The sequence below is a fragment of the Tiliqua scincoides genome, chromosome 2, assembly GCF_035046505.1.
Source record: "Tiliqua scincoides isolate rTilSci1 chromosome 2, rTilSci1.hap2, whole genome shotgun sequence".
Classification (NCBI taxonomy): domain Eukaryota; kingdom Metazoa; phylum Chordata; class Lepidosauria; order Squamata; family Scincidae; genus Tiliqua; species Tiliqua scincoides.
In genome coordinates, this window is record NC_089822.1 from 79,312,768 (window position 1) to 79,332,665 (window position 19,898).

The 19,898-nt window shown below is 40.6% G+C and overlaps 1 protein-coding gene across 1 annotated transcript in view; it reads right to left on the minus strand.

Annotated features, from left to right (window-relative positions):
- BNC2 (basonuclin zinc finger protein 2) overlaps positions 1–19,898 on the minus strand; it is a 457,344-nt gene that overhangs the window by 150,406 nt on the left and 287,040 nt on the right. The window contains exon 3 of the mRNA XM_066616198.1: positions 10,615–10,717. Coding sequence (XP_066472295.1) covers positions 10,615–10,717 — 103 coding nt within the window. The remainder of the gene's footprint in view (positions 1–10,614; positions 10,718–19,898) is intronic.

The window sequence follows — 19,898 nt, forward strand, 5'->3', positions numbered from 1 at the left end:
GCAAGTGCTCCATTTCTTCATGCACATATATAAGACTGCAAAGGATAATTTAAGCCCCAGATATAAAAGAAACTTTAATACGTTGACTGTTCATGTAGATAATATTTAATAGAAATTTTTCTATAAAAAATCAAATCCTCTCAAATGTCTTACAAATTCATGAAATGGCTTGGAAAATAGGAATACCATATTCTTTTTAGTTGCAGCTGCAAGATTTAGGGTGCAATCCAAAGGCCCTTGTGCTGGCCCAGAGGAGTTGCAAAAGTGCCATAAGGAAGGAAGAGGGAGGAGGAGGCAGGTCGGCGCATGGATGTACATCGGCCTCTGGAGATCAAATTCAGTCTTTGGTGCACTAGTATCAGCTAAGTTTGCACCGGCCTGACTTGGTCAGCACAGGGGACTGGGGAGGGTGGAGTGTGGGCGGTCTGGGGAGAGGGCAGGCTGCAGGTGGGCCCATGGATGGACCAGGGGCAGGAGGGGGGTGGTGTCAGGATTTGGCACTTTGTCTGGAATCCGAACCCATCTCCTGAGCAGCCTGACCTAGTGCCTCTTTAGGTGGCACAGATCTGAATAGCTCCATTTGGGCTGCTGCCCTGTAACCCTGGGTAAAGGGAATCTATTCAGCCAGTTCTAACACTGCGCTGGATATAGTGCCGGCCAACTGTCTGGTCCAGCGCAGGATAGGATTGAGTTGTTAGATGATTAAAATTTGCTAATTAATGTTGGATCTGATAATAAGCAAGGGTTGAAGGACATGGAATTCTTGAAGGCAGACAGACCACCTCCTTCTTTGTATAGAGAGGCTTTAGATGGAAAACTAGCAATGCAAGAGACTCATGTTTCCAAACAGCTCCTTGCTTAGAGGAAACAACCTTGCTGCTTACACGTGGGCGATGGACATGCACATTCACAGATCCTTAAACAACCTCATCTGGCAATCTTAAAGTAATTGCATGCTGAATGATGTCCATTTGCACATGTACATTACCCATTCTTTGCAAAACTGCTACAGGAAATGAAGTGTGCTCATAAAAAATGTTTGTCCTGCAAAGTGTGGAGCTGCTATTTTCTGTGCTTTCTAGTAACATCTGAAGCAGAACTGGTCCATCTTGCCACCCACCCATATCTAATTCCCTCCCTGAACTATTTACAAATTACCATATAGAAAGGAATGTTCAACCATGGAATGAACAAGGAGTCACAGTCATGTAATACATGCAAGCTTACAAAGCACTTGCCACTGTATGATGGTCAGGTTTCTGTACTAATTGTTGGTCTCATTTACATCAAATTAGTGTGTACGGACAAGCAATATACAAGTACTGGCTGCAGCAGCATCATTCCCATTGAAAGAGGACAGTAAATTGCATCAGAGCTAACTGAATGGAAACTTTTCAAACTGAGGCAACAAAGGTCGCAGATTATGATTTGTTCAAAGTGGGGACGGATTGTTTTATGAAATCGCTCTAGGAATTGGAGCTAATATGTATGAGGGAATGAAACACCAGAGGTACAGGTTGGAAAAGTAGCAGCATCCGTTTCAGTGCATAGGTGTAATTCTGGGGAGTAATGAAGTATAAAGACCAGGATTTCTTTATCTATAGTTAGCATCTCACAACCACTTCAGCATAATGAAGAAAAAAGTTGGGAAAAAAGCTCTACGTAGCTAAGGGCTAACTTGTTATTACTTAGATTAAATGCTCAAGAGCACAGTTATCGCGGTTAATAAATCTTATGAAACAACTTGGGTTCCATATGTAGTAATCACAAATATATAAGTCTTTTAAAAAAAAACTCTCTCTTTCTGGCCTGAAGCAAACCGTCCAAACCAATGTTTCTCAAACTGTGGGTCAGGACCCTCTAGATGGGTTGCGAGCCCATTCATCTCAATGTGTATTTCGTTTTTAATTTATTAGACGTAAACAGATCAGCAACTGCGTGGGAGGGTTAGGAGAGTTCTTTATTTTAAATAATTTTTTTACTTGGTTGGCAACCTTCAGTCTAGAAAGACTGGTATAAGCCTACAGCACCTGGTCTTCCCAGGCGGTCTCCCGTCCAAGTACTAACCAGGCCTGACCCTGCTTAGCTTCCGAGATCAGACGAGATTGGGCATGTGCCGGTTTTTTTTACTTATTGCAAACTTTTAATGTACTTACTTACCTGATCAATTAATTGATTTGATTTTGTCATTTGTGGGGTGTTAAAAATTTTCCTGTGTGATTATGTCACTTCCAGGCATGACATCACTTCCGGTGCGTCCCAACAGATTGTCATTCTAAAAATTGGGTCCTGGTGCTAAAAAGTTTGAGAATTGGTCTAAACTATTCAATCAAACTAAATGATTAATGCACTTCACTGTTTCTCCACAGCCTCTCCTTGTGTTTAATAGAACACAAGGAATTTTAGGAGTTGGGATTGGACAAGCACTATATATGAAGCCATCTCTTGCAACTAATGTGTTGTGAGATTATGGAGACTAAAACTGTGTTCGATTAAATTTCCGACTTGATTATGCATTACAGTGAACAAAATCATCAAGTAATTGGTTGAATCATGCCCATAATTTTATGGAGCACTTTTGTCCATGTGGTCCTTCTATATAGAAAAGATTGTACAATGCAGTCTAGCACTTCCAGTTTTGTTAAAACTGTGTAATGGAGCATGGTAAGGACATTTTTTCTTTCTCAGTGCAGAGGTGGCATGTAACACAAAGGCTGTAATCCTAACCATACTTTCCTGAGAGTAAGCCCCACTGAACAAAATAGGACTTACTTCTGAGTTGACCTGGTTAGGATTGTGCCCAAAAAGTCATTAATGTGGACTGCATCCAAATCTTCGCGAGTGAGGAAAAAGTCCATGTCAGAGAACATCTCTACCCCTTCTTCCCATAGCAGCTCCTGGTACCCTCTAAAAACTCTTCTGAATGTCAGCTTGACCGTCCAGATGGGGATGGAATGGGCAGGAGTGAAAACCACCAAATTGGAGGCTTCTTCCATGAGTGAACTTGTAGCCCCAACAATTCTCATCCACCTCTTCCTGGGGGTTCCCCCCAACTCTCAAGGGGAGAGTTCTGCTAGGAGAGAAAGTAGTGGGGAAATTCCTTTGCGTGAGGCTTCCTTCTACTAGCACAAAGTTTGGATGCAAACCTACGCTCAGAAAGAACTTTTCAACTATTACTTGAAGTTTAATTTCTTTTTTCCATACTCGGTAGCCCTGATCTGAATTAAATTAAAATGCTTATAAAATGTTAAACTGTATAATGTTCTTATCCTATAACTTGTCTCAACCTCTTTAAAAAAAAACACACTTGTCTGCCTGACAACGCCAGTCCCAGGAAATGGTTTTAACCAATTTAAACCATTTTGAAAATAAATCTTCTTCCAAGCTGAAAAAAGATGCCAAGTTTTTGCTGGAAGCATATTAAAACAGGCTAGTATTTTAAATCCCTTAAACATCAGAAATTCACACGAGAAACAACCAATTTCTTTTTAAGAGCAGCAGTGCTAAGCACGGGCCACGGTAAGCTATGCAATTGTTGACTTAGGCGTTAAAAAAACACTGACGGTAGGATTACCACTATAGTGCAAAGGTGCAGGGTGAAAACTCAACAGACTGAACTTATGCCAATTGAAACACTTATCCTGCCACAAAAGGAACCCTTATACTGACATCTTACATTTGCCATCTCTGAAGAAAAAGCAAGAAAAGAAAAAAAAAACCAACTTAATTTTTTGGATTCTTTCCCCCACTTTAGGCAGAACCAGAGCACAGCTTAGGTATGGACTATATGTGAACTATATCAGCAGCATAGGGTAGCAGTGTTTTTTTGTTGGTAAATGTCCACTGTAGTTAAGTGCCCTCTGCTTCAGTAGCCACAAATTTATAAAACACTGTATTACACAGGCAATTATTAGTTCTCAGGGTGCTCTGTAGCTCTCCCCAACACGCCTTGTCATGGGACCTGGGAGCAAACAGTTCCCAAGAGCAAAAGCAAACCTCTCCCTCCCCAACTGTGATGAGCAGGACATAAAACTTCAGAATTATCACTTCCAGTTAGAACAGTGTAACCTGTTAAGCGAGTGGAGAGGGTGTCAATGAGCCGGTGCTTATTTTTCCTCCAGCTTTATGTTTTCTTTGACTTTTCTAAAACAATACCTTAACCCCCCTTTCACCTCCCATTACATCTATTTGCCCCATCCCAAAAACATTCTACCTTATGTAGGCTTCAGGAGAAGGTGGTCTTGGATATTAATTTGTTTTCTCACATCAGAAAGCTATTAATGATTAATACTAAACACTTTATCTAGATCACTTGGTAACATAAGAACACATAGCAAGTATGAATTGTGTTCCAAAGGAGCTATCCTGCACTTTACACACACACACACACACACACACACACACACAAACAAACAATACCACCACCAGTCTGGAGCAGCACAAGATATGGTGTAATTGCTCTGTAATTGCACCCTCCTGTTAGGGTGATCAGATGTCCTCTTTTTCCAGGACATGTCCTCTTTTTTAGCCTCATGTCCTGGAAAATAATTTAAATGCCCTCCTTTTCCCTGTGAGTGGGCCCCTGCAGGCAGCATATAGCCTTCTTGTAATTAATAAATCATATATAATATAATTTTAAACTTAATAATAAGCAATATAGCAATATAGTGTTTAAATTAACCACATGAAATCAACATATGAGTGTTTTTAGTTTTTATTTTATCATGTCCTACATTTTTCTTGAATGCCCTACATTTTGGGATGCCTTGTCCCCTTTTGCAGTTATGACCTCTGGTCACTCCATTTGGGATACACTGGAGTATACCAGAGTTACAATGAAATAATTCCACTGCCACCACTATGGCATAATTCAATCAGCTGCTAGGGCAAAGACCAAGATTTGGTGGAGAGGAGGGTATCTTGTGGGCAGGATGAGGAGGAGCAGACGTGACAAATCCTATTCCACCTTCAGACACAGTCATGGTTCAAACAATGGCCTAAAGCAGGGGTCTTCAAACCCCGGCCCGGGGGCCAGATGCGGCATGCAGCGAGCCTCTATCTGGTGCACAGCCAACCTTTGATTCTCTGACAGCCTCTGGTTCAGCTGACCAAACACAACTGGGGTTGTGCTTGTGGGGAGGGGGAATGGGGGTCCGTTTAAGTGTGTGCTTTGGGCTGTGTTACTGTTTGGAGAAATCCTGGACATCTGAGCCCATTTTTTCATTCATCTACGTTCCAATGTATTTATTTTAATTTTAATTTTTTTTCCAGCTCTCAACACTCTGCCAGATGTTTGATGCAGCCCTTCAACCAAAAAGTTTAGAGACCCCTAGTCTAAAGTTTCACTGACCTCTAGTGTAAATCTAAATGAACTTATTAATGAAGAACAAATTAGAACAACTCTAGCTTCTTACACCTAGCCCTGCTACAGTGGAGTACAGGATACAGTCTACAATTTACAGCCAAGCATAGCACATCAACCACAGTACAATAAACCCGTCAAGGAGCCCAGAATTCAGATGTCAGGGCACAGAGCATGGGGATATACCACTCTAGCCACATGTTGTGCACACTTATGATACAAGGTGAACCGTGGGATGGGAACTATGGAGAAAGATTACTTTGCACAAACAGTGCGTTTCTCCCTATGTCAGTTGTTTTGGTAATTTATGAATGGATGTGGTCTTGAACAGGTTTAAAGTAATTTAACATTTCTGTTTTGTCTGATGTTTGATGTGATGGGTCCAAGTCTGCCCTCTCTGTCTCTGGAATAGTGTTTTGGTTCCGCTGCTTCTTTCTGGTCCAAATAGTTGCCCCCCCCCACAATGGTTTTAGCATTTTTGTTATTTCATTTATTGTTTTTACATTTTATTTTATTGCAGAACTTTGTAAGCCACCTTGGCATGGGAAAGGCGGGATGTAAATTTCTTAGACAAATAAATCAGTACTGAAAATGAAGTATCTAGGCTCCCTTCCAGGGGAGCTGCAGCCTCTCACAATCCAGAAAATAGCATGACATGAAGAAATAGCTTGATGGATAAACATTCATGGGTCAAATATCTATGGTGTCACCAAACTGGTGCAAGAAATTTAAATAACAGGATCGTCATCTCCTATGACTACACTACATTGACAGCAAAATTTCAGTATTTCTCGAGAATGCATGTGTGCATCTATATTGTCCTGGTGAAAGTACATGCATGTTCTCTGGGCTGAATTGCGTAACACTACCTTACTAATAAACAACTAGAAGGAGAAAAATACTCTCCCTATTTCAATAAGATGCACCATTTGGGTACAAGAAGCAGTTTCTAAACACATAGAGTCAAAGATTTTAAAGGAGTTGGGGTTCTGAAATCCCAGGTGTTCTATATTGCAAAGCATTAATCAGTCTTCAAGGAACACCCTCTAAAGATTTTGGAAAGTAGCTAAGCTAAACAACTCAAGTGTGCTTGCCACAGTCTGAAGGCATTAATTTATATACATATGCTTGGAATGTGTCTTGAGCAAAATATATCTGTATATATCAACTAGCCTTGCTTTGCCACAAAATGTAAACACAGTGATTGGATTTATTCAGAAAGGACTAAGAAATTTACTCATGTTGGCAGAATGCAGTCCTCAGATGTAAATTTTTGTTTACCACACGCACACAAACACCCCCCCCCTTCTGAATAGGAAATGTAAGTATTAAAATTATGAAATATATCAGAAGCAGCTATTAAAAAGGAGTAAGAAATAAACTCAAAATGAGAGGGGCATCTTAACTTCCAAAGGTCCTTTGTTAATACTTATTCATGTGTCTTGAGGATGCTCATTTGTAAAACAATCTATCATTTCAGATGTTACTATACTATCACATAAGACCAGGTTTAATATGAAAACAAGGCAAGAGGAACTCTTTCCTCCACGACTCTCTTGTTCAAGGTCACTGCCTCAGAATAACCCTGAGACAGATACAGAGCAAATGACTGACCCAAAATTTTCCCTTCTCTTTGTGAATATCACCTTGTGATATTTCTGTTCAAAAAAGAAGAGCTGCAATCTTGCATGAGTTAATGGCTTTGAATTTCATCATTCATGTGAGTAGGGCTTTCTTGTGAAAAGCCTTTAGTGACTTGCTATGACCAACTGTACCCCTCACTCTCTGGGCATGTGCACGCACACATTTTTACAGCATTCATTTCTGGACAAATTACTAGTTAATATGCCCTCTTGACGATTGTGCTAGCAGTTTCATCCTAAATGCATGTCAGAGGGACTGCCCACTGCCCAAACCACCCATATTGGTCTTTCCTGTTCCTCTTGCAAGTTAAATTTGCATTAATTATTTCACTAATGTTTATATTCTCCCTACCCCTTGCACTCCAGTAAACTTTCACAAATATTTACATTTTCAGAACGGAAAGGAAAAAAGAGCAAAGCAAAGAGCTTTTCCTTAAATGTTCCACAAACACAACCCTGGGAGTGCTCTTTGGCAGCTGCCCACAGAGCAGCTGGCAGTTTCCTCTAAAGAGAAAAGGTGTACACGATCCCAACAGTTTACATGCACTGGTGCTCATATCAGTGGTTAGACAGTTTTCAAATTTTGCACATGAACTTTAAAAGTACTTGGCTGAGATACTTCCATCAATTATAAGATATAACTAGTTAGGGCTGGTGAATGTTACATGGCACATACTTAATAAAAAGTAAGCGCATACAATCTGGCAACAAGCCTTACTCTGACAGAAAAGCAATATACTCAGGCACACAATGAGTTAGTGGCGGTATGGAGAACCAGCAGCCTTAAGACCACACGTGGACTTTCGGGGTACCAGTTGTGGCCTTTTGTGTATTTGTCCACAAATACTGAATCCACCTCTTATTTTGTTACATAACGCCAAACTCAGGATGTTGGGGGGGGGGGGTTAACTTTTATTTATTCTTTTCTATCATTTGCAACTCAGTATTTGGCAAACTGGCAGCCGTCCAGGAACTTGTGTCATAGGTCTGAGAGTTTCTTAAGCAAAGAACTGTAATGTGTTAAATAAAAGTGTATGTCGTCTCTAGGCAAGGAAGATAATAATGGATAAAAGTAAGATACATAAATAACATCCAACACCGCTGAGTGAGTGTGTCTTTGGTATATCTGAACCTAACACGTTTCTGGAAATGCAGTATGATTTTCCTATTTTCTCATATATTGCATGGGCCTGAGATAAGAGTTTCCCCTGGGGGATGGGGGATAAGAATAGGCCCTCAGTTTGGCTGTACTTGTCGTAAGAGGCGACTAAACAGCCACCGGTAGATGGGACTCGTCAGCCTGGGAAGGCAGCTCATCTGAGAGAAGGAAAACTCTGATCCCAAACCTCCACTGCCTTGTGGCTACATCCAGTTATGGAAAGGCTTCAGGAGTCAACCCCGAGGCAAAATCCGGAGCCGGAGTCCCTGAGGCAGTTCATGGCTGAACACAGTCACGTTCTGGCAACTCCTGCGATGCCGCTGGAACCAACCATATTGGCCTCTGCCTTTCCATTGGACCATTTCAGCGATGTGGAGAGGGGGGATTTGCTGCATGGGTAACAGCCTATCCTCCATACCTACTTTACCCAGGCTTCGCACACTGGAGAGGACACTCTGTTCCAGAACCACCATTCAGAGCGTGACACCATAGTCTTCCGAGACTGAAGGATGCCAACAAGAGATAAGAGTGAGATTCTCATATATTGTTGGGCACTCAAGACAGGCTCCATTCAAATTTAAGCACTTCAAGTCCCACTGATTTCCAGGCAAGAGTGGGTAGAATATTGGACAGAAGAGCTGAGACTTAAAAAATCTCTGTTCAGCCATTAAATCTGCAAGCTGATTTTAGGAATTCACACTTTGTCAGCTTTACCTCATAGGGTTATTGTGAGGATAAAATGAAATAATTCAAGTGTAGAACCCTGAGTTTCCTGAAGGAAAGGCGAGTTACAAAAGTGGAAAATAAAATAATGTGTTAACATCTCTCTCATTAAAATCAGTGCAACTTTTTCTTCTTTCCCCCAACCCTTGAGCTTCTCATTAACTCTTTAAACTTGGCAGACTTTATGAAGCAGTTTGGAAATTCAGCAAAGTGTGGAATAAGAACTGCTAAGAGCAAAGCACACTAGCACACATGTACATCACATTGCTAAACCATTACATTTATGTGTCCATAACTGTCATTATGTAAAAATGTAACTGCTATGTGTTCACACGCATGGTCTACAGGGGTTTTTTCTAACTAATGGTGGAAGAATAACATCTACCCCTCAACACACAAATTAGACTTGTTGTAGAGATTCAAGCCAAACATACCTTCCAGCTCGTGCCCTGAGTTATCCATTTGAGTTACAGATTAGCTAGGTCACTCTGCCACCTCTTAAGAGCGTGAGCCGCCATCAAGGCTTTCACTCAACCAATGTAGATTATACCTTCATTCTGCTTTCCAGGCTCTGAAAGACAGACTCTAGTGTGTTGGAATTTCCATCAAACTCGGTAACTTACAGGCTGCTTCTTCCGTGCAATGTGAATTCCAACAGCACAGTGATCCTCTAAACAAGATGGCCCAACCACAAGGCACAATGCTTACACACCGCTGTCTGAAGCAGCTGCCTCTTTCTGCCCTATGGTGGGACCAGCTTATTTATAGTTTATAGTGCAATAAACATTGCAGTATACAAACCATTTAAGGGTGGCAGATTGGCAACTATCCAGCATATTAATCATCCAGTGAAACAACAGGGGGCCTCTCTACGACATTACTTAGAGTGTGTGCAGGCTACAAAAGAAGTCCACACTCATAGAAGTGATATGCAGACAGCATAATGTACCACATGAGCAGTCCTATGCATATGTAGCCAATATACATACTAGGGACAATGTAAGTAATTCTGAAGGACTCTCCCACTTGCAGGACAGCATTACATTAAAGGGTTTCCCAAAACAAGTCATCCCTTTACAAGTAATCTTGACTATGTGAACCAACATCAACCTAAGTTATGACTTTAATAGCATGCTTTGGCAGAGCAACAACAGCATATCAATATTGTGAACTACCGAATTTGTAGAAAAACATCTGCACACTGTATAGGAGAAGGATAGTTAGCATTTATGCTTCAGACACCAAATTGTCTTGGGCTTGTTCTAAATATAAACACCTTGTCAACACAGTGTCAAACACCGTGTCAAACACCTTGTCAAACACAGTGGTGGGCCGCTGTGAGATACAGGAAGCTGGACTAGATGGGCCTATGGCCTGATCCAGTGGGGCTGTTCTTATGTTCTTGTCCATCTGCAAGGACTTCTGAGCATTGTAAAGGCCAGAATATGTTCTTCAAAGTGTACACAGCATAGTACTCATTGTTTCCACTGCCATTTTATGCTGAAACAACAGGCTCCTCATTTTTCTGTTCTTTTCAGAGCAGAAACAAGCACACACGCACACCATGGTGTATTCCTGTCAATACTGTATAGGTAAACTGATACAAATATATATGTCCAAATATGTAAATATATTTTCTATTGTTATGTATACACATATTCTGTATTTCCATCTCCTTAGTAAATAAGGTGAATGTAAGAGTGAGAAAATAACAAGGTAATTCTTACCATGTGCGACCCATCCATGTTTACACTGATCACAGGTTCTCAGGTTTATCTTCCCTGGTTGGAAACATTCACATGTGCAATTTACCAATGTGCAGCGTATTGCCTAGAAAAAGAAAATCAACTATTATAAACATTTTTGTGGACAAATAAGCATTCTAAGCATGTACATAACACAACAGAGTGTTCATTATGCATCATATACTTTAGTTCAATTCTTACAGCAGCCATATAAGGTAGGCCGGTATTGCTGATTCATGTGAGATTTGAAATGGGAATTTCCAGGCTCAACGTTCATACTCTTAGCCATTACATTAGGACTTAACACCTGATTGGAACCTGAAGAGGACTGTAGATGCACATCAAGCCCTTCTGTACTCACATTGACAGGGAATCTTTTTCATATTGGCAACAACCTTGCACCTGATGCTGTAAAGTGTCCTCCAGACTTCTGAAAAAGTTTTTCAGGGGCTAAAGACTGTGGGATGCAGGGTGTGTGTGGGGGGGTTGAATAATCTAGAATATATGCAGAACTTTAGCTATAAAATATTAAATATTAATTTAATCAAGTTTGCTTGCAGAATAATTGTAATTGCCACTTGCTTAATTTCAATACAACAAATATTAAAACAAAAGTAGACACAAAGCGCCTTGCTCTTTTTCTTTTTTTTCAATTTCAGAGGAAGGGAGCTGTCAGGAAAAAAAAATGCATCTCTGGCACAGAGCAACTCCAAAGTGCATTAAATCATCATCATCATCATGAATGAATGAAAATGAATAAATACACTTAAATAAGAACTGAAGTTCCCATTTGATTCTAAAATATAGACGATTATGTACGTGTTGCACAAATTTCCTGGTTTAGCTTTCCAAATGCCTGAAGGAAATTTTTGTAATGCTAGTTATGTCTTCACATTGCAGCATGTCAAGTCACTTATAACTAAGAATGAAGCATATACTCAAATCTACATAAATGCAGAGCAAAGGTCCTTTCCATCTCCCCCATTGCATCCAAAATAAAAGTTCTCATGCTTTTCTTTTGGAGAAATATATAAGGTTGAATTCAATTAAACATCAGAATGAAGTTGCTGGCTCAGTGTATACCTGATACACTAATACAGGGGGCCCCCATATCTGCAGATTCACTTATCTGCAGATCGGGTCCACGGCCCCTCTCCTATGAGCCCCCCACAGAGCCTAGGGGAAGCACGCCTGTCCACAGCCTAAGTTGGGCTCAGACCGAGCCTTAGAAGTAAAAAAAATTACTTACAGTTTTTTTCGTAAAACCGGAAGTGACACTTTTAAATGCCTTATAAGACATTAAAACATCACTTCTGGTTTTCAGAAAAACAAGAAGTCATGTGTTTTTCACAATAAGAGTCTGAGTCCAGCAGAGGCCGTGGGTGGCCATGCACAGCCTCTGCTGGGCTCAGACAACCCTCCAAAAGCAAAGACAGCATAGCTCCCCTTGGCTCTGGAGGGTGTGGAGTTGGAGTTCACCCATATTCGCTGTTTTACTTAACTGCAAGGGGTTCCAGAACAGAACCCCCATGGATACGGGGGCACGTCTGCACAATGATGGCAATGACTTAAGTGACTGGAGTGACACTATCTTTCATGTGCATTCATCACTCCTTTCTCTTTATAATGCACAAGTACACATCCCTTTGACAACTTAGGGCCCAATCCTATCCAACTTTCCAGCACCGGTGTAGCCTTAATGCAGCCCCAAGGTAAGGGAACAAATGTTCCCATACCTTGAAGAGGCCTCTATAACTGCCTTCCCGACACAGGAAGCAGTGCATACCCCATTGGCACAGCAGCACCGGCACTGGAAAATTGGATAGGATTGGGCTCTCAGACATTTCCTTTAAAGTAATAAGCTGCCCCCACCATTTCTTGAAATGAAATCTACGTAGGTAAGATTTAAACATATATGGTACAAACAAAATGAATACTTTGGAGGGAAAGAAGGATAATTTCTTTAAACTATATAGCAAATACACAAATAATGAGCAAGGCTTTTCTTTAAGAAAAGGCCAAGACTTCAGTTTTTAAATAGTGCTAAAGATGACCTGTGCTCCTCAAACTACTACTACTAAATTTATGGCATGCATTTAGGCTTAATTTGCACACATATTTTTGAAATGGAGGGAATTATATTCATCATTCACACATTAACAATGTACTGTAACTACTGGAGATGCCAGGAAATGATCACTCTACCAATTTAGATGTAACCAGTGATTACTTGAGGGTCAGCTGGAGGCAATATTGGTACCTGCAATTCAAAGAACATCAGAATTTCCTGAATGCTGTTGTAATTGATTTATACAATTGCAATTTTCTATGTCAGCTTTTCTCAAACTATGGGTTGGGACCCACTTGGTGGGTCATGACCTGATTTCCGTTGGGTCCTGCAGAGCCTCCAATGAAAACAAGGGTGATGGAAAAATCAGATAACTAATTGCCTCAAGCCCTGAAGCTATTCAAAAATCATATAGCTCTTAACTGCCCTGCAGAGAGCAAAGATACAAATGGTCCTGTACGTGAGCATAATGTTTTTGCCAAGAAAGGTGTTGCTGTTCTTGTTTTCCAACAGAATCCCTTTGCAATATGTTGAACTTCATTCCATACAGCCTTTCAAACTTCAGAGCTTTTGAGGGAGCACAAGAGGCTGCAGTTGGAAGAACAAGAAAACCTTGTCACTCATGTGGCAACCCCATTGGATCCTCTCCTTAGTCAACATCAGAGGTACCCCTTCTCTAATCAAACAAGTGTGAGATCTCCCTGAGCAAAGAAGAATAGAGGCTTTTTTCAAACATATTCACATGAACATCAATATTTTAAAATGCTTTATTTCGTACACTGGACTCTGTCTTGATACTACATGATTTCTGTTGAATGTATCTTTTGTACTTATGCCTTCTTCTGAAGCCTCCTTCCTTCCTCTTTCCAGCTGCTGGTATACATTCACCTCTAGAAAGCATACATGGACAGAAGAAAGAAAATCTAAACAAACTGGTTGCATTTCACCTGACATTTAAGTATGGTTCAACCAGTGTCAACTCTTCATTTGTTTTGTCGTAAAATACAGTTGTAGTGAGCAGTGATTAAACAATTCAGAAATATGAAATATAAGGACAACCACAAAACTGCTGATTAGGCAAGAATAATATATGTGCTTGTGGGTTACAAGATGAAGGGGGGTGAACTACCTAAAGGCCCTTCTTGGTGTTCAATAGTTTATTGACTCAGTAATATATCAGGTCTCCCCTAGTCAGTAATGGTGTCTTTCTTTAATATGTTCATTAATTAATGAACTCAGTAATTAATTGTGCTGCAAAAAGGCAGAAACCATTACAAAGTTGTAAGCCTTGTGCTTAGAAATGCCTTGTTTAAAATTGTGTTCCTAGCACATTCTTCACAGTTTGTTGCTGTTTATCTCATGAGTAAGTACAACAATCACACCACATGAAAACTGTGATGAGAACTGTTAGAGCATCTGTATTAAATGGTGAAAATAATTTTCATAAATCTCTTCTTACTGCCTCTCTGTTCAAGAAAAGGTCATGAGGTTGGTTGTAAACATGAGATTCAGGCCGAAATACAAGGTTTCCGTCCAGGATTATTGCCTGAGATCAGAATGATCCATTTAGTTGTTTTGAAAATTATTAGTTGGGTAAAACCATTTCTTTTGGGTCTTTATTTTTTACACTCATAAAACTCAATATTCAAAAGAATTTAAGAACAACATTTTGAAAAATCTGAATTATCTTACATCAAGCTTCAACAATAAAACAATTTTAAGTGTAGAAAATATATGTTAAGTTGAATTCCATTTTATAAGAATAAAATTGGCTGCAACGGAAGTCTGAAATTTCTTGACCTTCTGAATATATTTATGAATTATGACCTGAATATATTTATGCCTTATAGACCCGTTGATTTAAGTTGCATTTATGCACACTTAAACAGAGTGCTGCTGTGAAATGGCTTCTGGCGGCATGCACACTATGCCACCAACAGCCATTTTGAGCTTGCTGCTGCAATTGTCAGCACTGCCGGAGGCCTGTCACTATATTGGCACAGGTAAGTGCGATAGGCAGCAGGGGAAGAAGAGAAGTTGTTTCAGGCAGGGCAGAGGGAGGTGGACCGGTGGTGGTATTGGTAGAACTCACATGTACCAATATCCTACTCCCATCTGTCTCCCTTACAGTTGCCATTACATGTCTTGGACTTAAGCCTGCTAAACAATAGGCATAGATCTGAGGAAACCAATGTGGATGCTTTCCTGGGGTAGGTGAACAAAAGTTCACTTACCCTGAGGAGACCTTTCTCTGCCCTCCATGGATGGTGTGCAAGTTCTGTTGGTGCAGCTGCACTGGCGGGGGCGGGGAGGGGTTGGCACATGAATGTGATTTGACATGGGAAACAAGTATTAAAATAATTTCCTTTTACAAAAAGTGCAAAAAGAGAACTGTCAGACAAATGTAAAGATTAGTTCTTATTGGCTAGGTGCACTGTACTGAAATTTACTGCAGATATAAATTCCACCTGTACAACTAGTCTGCATTCACTTAGAATGAAATGCAAAATCTCTTTTGCTGACTCAGATAGAAAGAGACAGAAACCAAACACTACCACCACCCAAGGAGATATTATAACAGTAACGTATAGAGATATTACAAGTAGAATGTAAAGGTGCCTTCTGTGTGCAGTAAGTCAGGGCTCCAGAGGAGCATTATGTTCTACCATGTAAATAATCCACAAATAGTTGGAACATTAAATACATTCTCTAGATGCAGAACTGACAGAGCCTTCCCACTAAGATTTTAAATGTCTCCAAAGAACCCTTGCAATATCAATGGAGAAGGCATAATCCCATCATATCTACTCTTATGCAAGTCACATGACCATATTCACTTTTCCTTTAAAACTGTATTTCCAATAAATCATGTTTAAAGAGAAGAAAGCATCCTAAAATAAACTCATGATTTCATTAAGCGCCAATATTTTCAGTTTCCTAGCTACTTCCTCCGTATTTCAAAGGTATAAAAATGCTGCCTGATATCATATTACAATATGTTAGCATTAGTGGTAATGTATCCTTTAAATAATGGGGGCAGGAGGGGTGTGGTAGCATGGGAATGAATGAATCAATCCTGTATTAATTGATTAAAAAGCTGATGGTGACAGGGAGAAGAATTGATGAACTGATACTGATGAAAATACTGTTGTTTGCACTGTAGTGGGGGAGGGAAGAACGGAAGAATTGATGAACTGAACTTGATATTAAGTGATTAAAAAGCAATAGGTAATAAAGGAATCCTGTAACTGGAGGTCACCAGAAGGTCTTCAATTCCAATCCACTTCCCTGATACAAGGCAGTTTCCCAGCACACAAAGGATGTTCAATAGGTGCATTTGGATTTTTGGAGTTAATCTGCTGGGGATGATCTAATCCTAGAAGCATAGTGGATACCGGCAGAAGACAGGAGACAAGCAAGTGGACAAAACAAGCAAAAGGCAAAAAGGGAATTGTGGGGTGGGGGACAGCTGCCCCTTCTCAGTAACGTGCCTGTCTCTCGCTGCACCCTGGGGCAAAGGTCCACAATGCCACCTCCCTGCACCACGCATACCCAGCGCATACCCAATACCCATTGCTTACCCAGTGCAATGGAACCTTACACAGCATTTGAGACAACTCAGAAAGGCTTCTGAGCTTCCCCACAGTCTTAAACAGTACTTTCGGGAAACTGCTGTGCAGATGGGTCACTGCCATAAGTGGCACTCAGCCATGGCCACGCACCAGCAGCGTCTAAAAATGCCCTGGTACCAGTAAATTGATGCAGAGTGGGTGGAATGGGCAGAACAGGGCGGAGGAGGAATGCAGTTGAGATTGGGATGAGAAGGGGGGAGTGTTGAGGCTGGGAAGGGGGTGGTATTGGCAGCGGTAGCACCACCTGTATCCTATCCCCCTTCCTGGCCTTGATCTCTCTTCCTAGGTCCACTTGGACTTGTGCTAGCTAAATCACTGGTGGATGTCTGAGTACAGTCAGCGGGACATTGAAGAAATACCAAGCAAAGGAACCAATGTTCCCTTAACCAGACTTCTAGAACTGCCCACCCCCTGGGCAGGATACAGTGCATTCCAGTGGTGTGGTGGCATTGGCAGGGGAAGTTAGATAGGATTGGGCTGTTTGTATACTGAGCACGAAAAAATGCCATTGCACACATGTACGTTCCCAAAGTGCAATCTAAGAGTATGGAAAAAGAAGGGCCCTGGATCATATGCAGGATCCTTATACACATTTGAAGGTACAAGGAACAAGGCCTGCTGCCATCATTCTGCTTTCCCTTCATGTGTTCTTGATATAACTAATGGAACTAGTGATTTTGTAGTGATTTTGTTTTAGTTATGTAAATTTAGATCATGCCTTTTTGTTCAAGTGTTCAAGGCAGTCACGACAATTAAAATCAGACACTTGTCAATAAAAGCAACTGATTAAAATAAATCAAAATAGATTAATGGACAGAGCAGAAGCGACAGGTAACAATCCAGAAAAAAAGTTTGATCAGTAAGTGAGATTAAATGCCTGCCTAAACAAATGCATTTTTTAAAGAAGGTGGTGAAAAAACTACATAGTCCCATGACAGACAGTTCCACAGGTTCAGGACCGATAAAAGGCAGTACTTCACAAAACTGGCAATTAACTTACAGAACTCACTATGTCAGTGACTGCTAGCAGACTGAAACTAGCTTAGATGGTTTTTCTAGAACTACACATGAACAATTAGTTTATGAATCGTGATCTAAATGTTGTCTTTGACCCAGTTCAAATCAACTAAAGAATTGATTGAGAATCAGTGATTCTCGAACTATCTGGTGGATCAACAGACCGGCAATCCTTTTTTCCCCAATATGCCAGGGACTAGTATCATATCTGTGCCATCTTATTACTATTGTTTCTCTCTTTCCTGGAAATTTGCTGGGGACCAGCAGCCAACGGCTTGCAGACTGGCACTGGTCCACAGATCACCACTTTGATACCACCGGTCGAAACCATTTCAGCTTGTGAATTGCGAATAATCTTGATCTCCTCCTTTGCAATTTGATCAAATCCTGGTTTAACAAACTATAGTTTGCATCACCCACAACAGCCCCAGTTCAGATGCACTGGGGAAATGAAATTGATACAAATGCAGAAGAGGAAACTTCTTCTGCATTTGGTAGATCAGGGGGAAGGAGATGCTGAACACTCGCCTACAGCCCATGTCCATCAGAGGGCCCACCTGGTCAAGTCAACCAATGAACCTTTAATACATGACTAGCACCCAATAGGTCATCAGGAGTGTGTGGGAATGCCACTGGGGATCCACTGCAGGGCTTTGGCCTGGGCCTCCTGCAACCTGTTGCTGGCACTCCTGGGAGTGTGTAAGCCTGAGAGAACAGCATGCTCATTCATTATAATGTACTAATGATAGTCTGAACCAGGCCTTCATTTACAGAGGCACAATATCCTGTGACAGAAGGATAGCTCTGAGGAAACATGTCTGAATTCTCTACAACAGTTGCTCTTCTTTGAAGCAGAACACTATTTTCGCTCTCTTACAAATAGTTAAATAATTTTTCTGTCTTTCAAACTTCAAAACCCATTAACATGGAATGCTTGAGTTTTTCCACTGAATGTCAACAGGATCAACCATAACAGTCATTTTGGAATCTGTAAGGATTCAGCCAAACCCAGATCAGGTAATGGACTGGTTATTTCATAATTATTGTCCATGGCCTAATCCATGTCATCATATTTTTTTCTAAGTTTCTGGTTTACTACATCATTTCTGGCATGCGCGACGCCCGGTGCGGCCCATACCCCCCTGTACCTTCCTAGCAATGCCACTGCTGACACAATAGACCTCCTTAAGGCATTGATCAACTTGTTTTCCCTTATGTTTTCAGAAAGTCTAACAAAGTTTTTCTTGCCTTATTTGTCTGCTGATTAAAGAGCATATTAACGTATACAAAAAAACATGTTTTTGAAAAAGAAGAATAAATTCAAAGCAATTTATGATTTAACATGCCAAAGCATTTCAGAGAAGTTACTTTTAAATTAACATCAGTAATACAGGTGAGATGCAAGTGTTTCAAAAATAAAACCACCTGTGTCTGCTGTGAACTGTACTCCAAATATAACTGAAATTCAGAATCAGCTACAAAACACCAATGAAAAGAAGGGGTTCTTAAAGAAGGTGATGAAGACACATTTGCAAAATGATATCAACAGTCAAACTGTTCTGTTTATATGACATATTTGCACTGCCCATGTAAAGGTCCACATTTTAAGTTAGGCTGGAGAGAAACAATAAATGTTGAAAAGAACAGAAAATCGTTTGAGAGGTTTCACTCAACATGTTCTACTTCCATATTTATTTTGCCCCACTGCCACCTCTGCTCAAACAGGCTTTGCAGATTTTTTCAAACAATTTGAAATCCCACACATTTTGTTTACTAGAGATAAATGTATAAGGTACACACAAGGAGCAGTAATCCTTCCATCAAACCCCTTTAACTCTCTGAAAAGTAGTGTCATCAGCCTTACTCACTTAGCTCAATGCATTATCTGTATCTGTATATTCTGTGCCCTCTGAAAAATGATCTTTAGTCTTATCTTTTGGTTCCCACTCTGTGTTCAGCTGTCAGTGTAAGGCTAGTGACTGTGAATGGGGACTTCTAGCAGTCAGGGAGACTCAGCTGTTTGAGTAAAGGGCTCCTTCTATGCTACCATACAGACTGAACTCTGCCAGCAGAGTCTTCAGCTAAATGTGGTCAGCTGACCCCACAAGTCAATGAGGATGCACCAGGTCCTATTCAACCCATTACACTACCCCGCTAATCAGAGTAAACTAATTGCTTCTAGTCTGCTTCTAGTCTGATCAGGTACCCAACTCTGTAACATTCTTGACAAAGACCAGTACCAGAACATTCTTTGGCTCCATGAAAGTCTAATATCAGACAATAATATTTGTGTCTATCTCAGAGAAAACACAAGGAAACTTTAGATCAGAAAAGACAGATATATTCTCCAGGGCAACTCTGTTCTCCTGATAGTGATCGGGGGATCAAAGGATATGGAAATTGCACAAATAATGAGGCCGGTCAGGTGAAGCGAGTGTATTACTAAGAAAAAGCTTCACAGTTATGGGTCAGAGGCACACGGTCATGGCCAGAGAACCATATATAATTCCAATAAGAGATGCAACATTAGGTAAATAATATTCCTACCT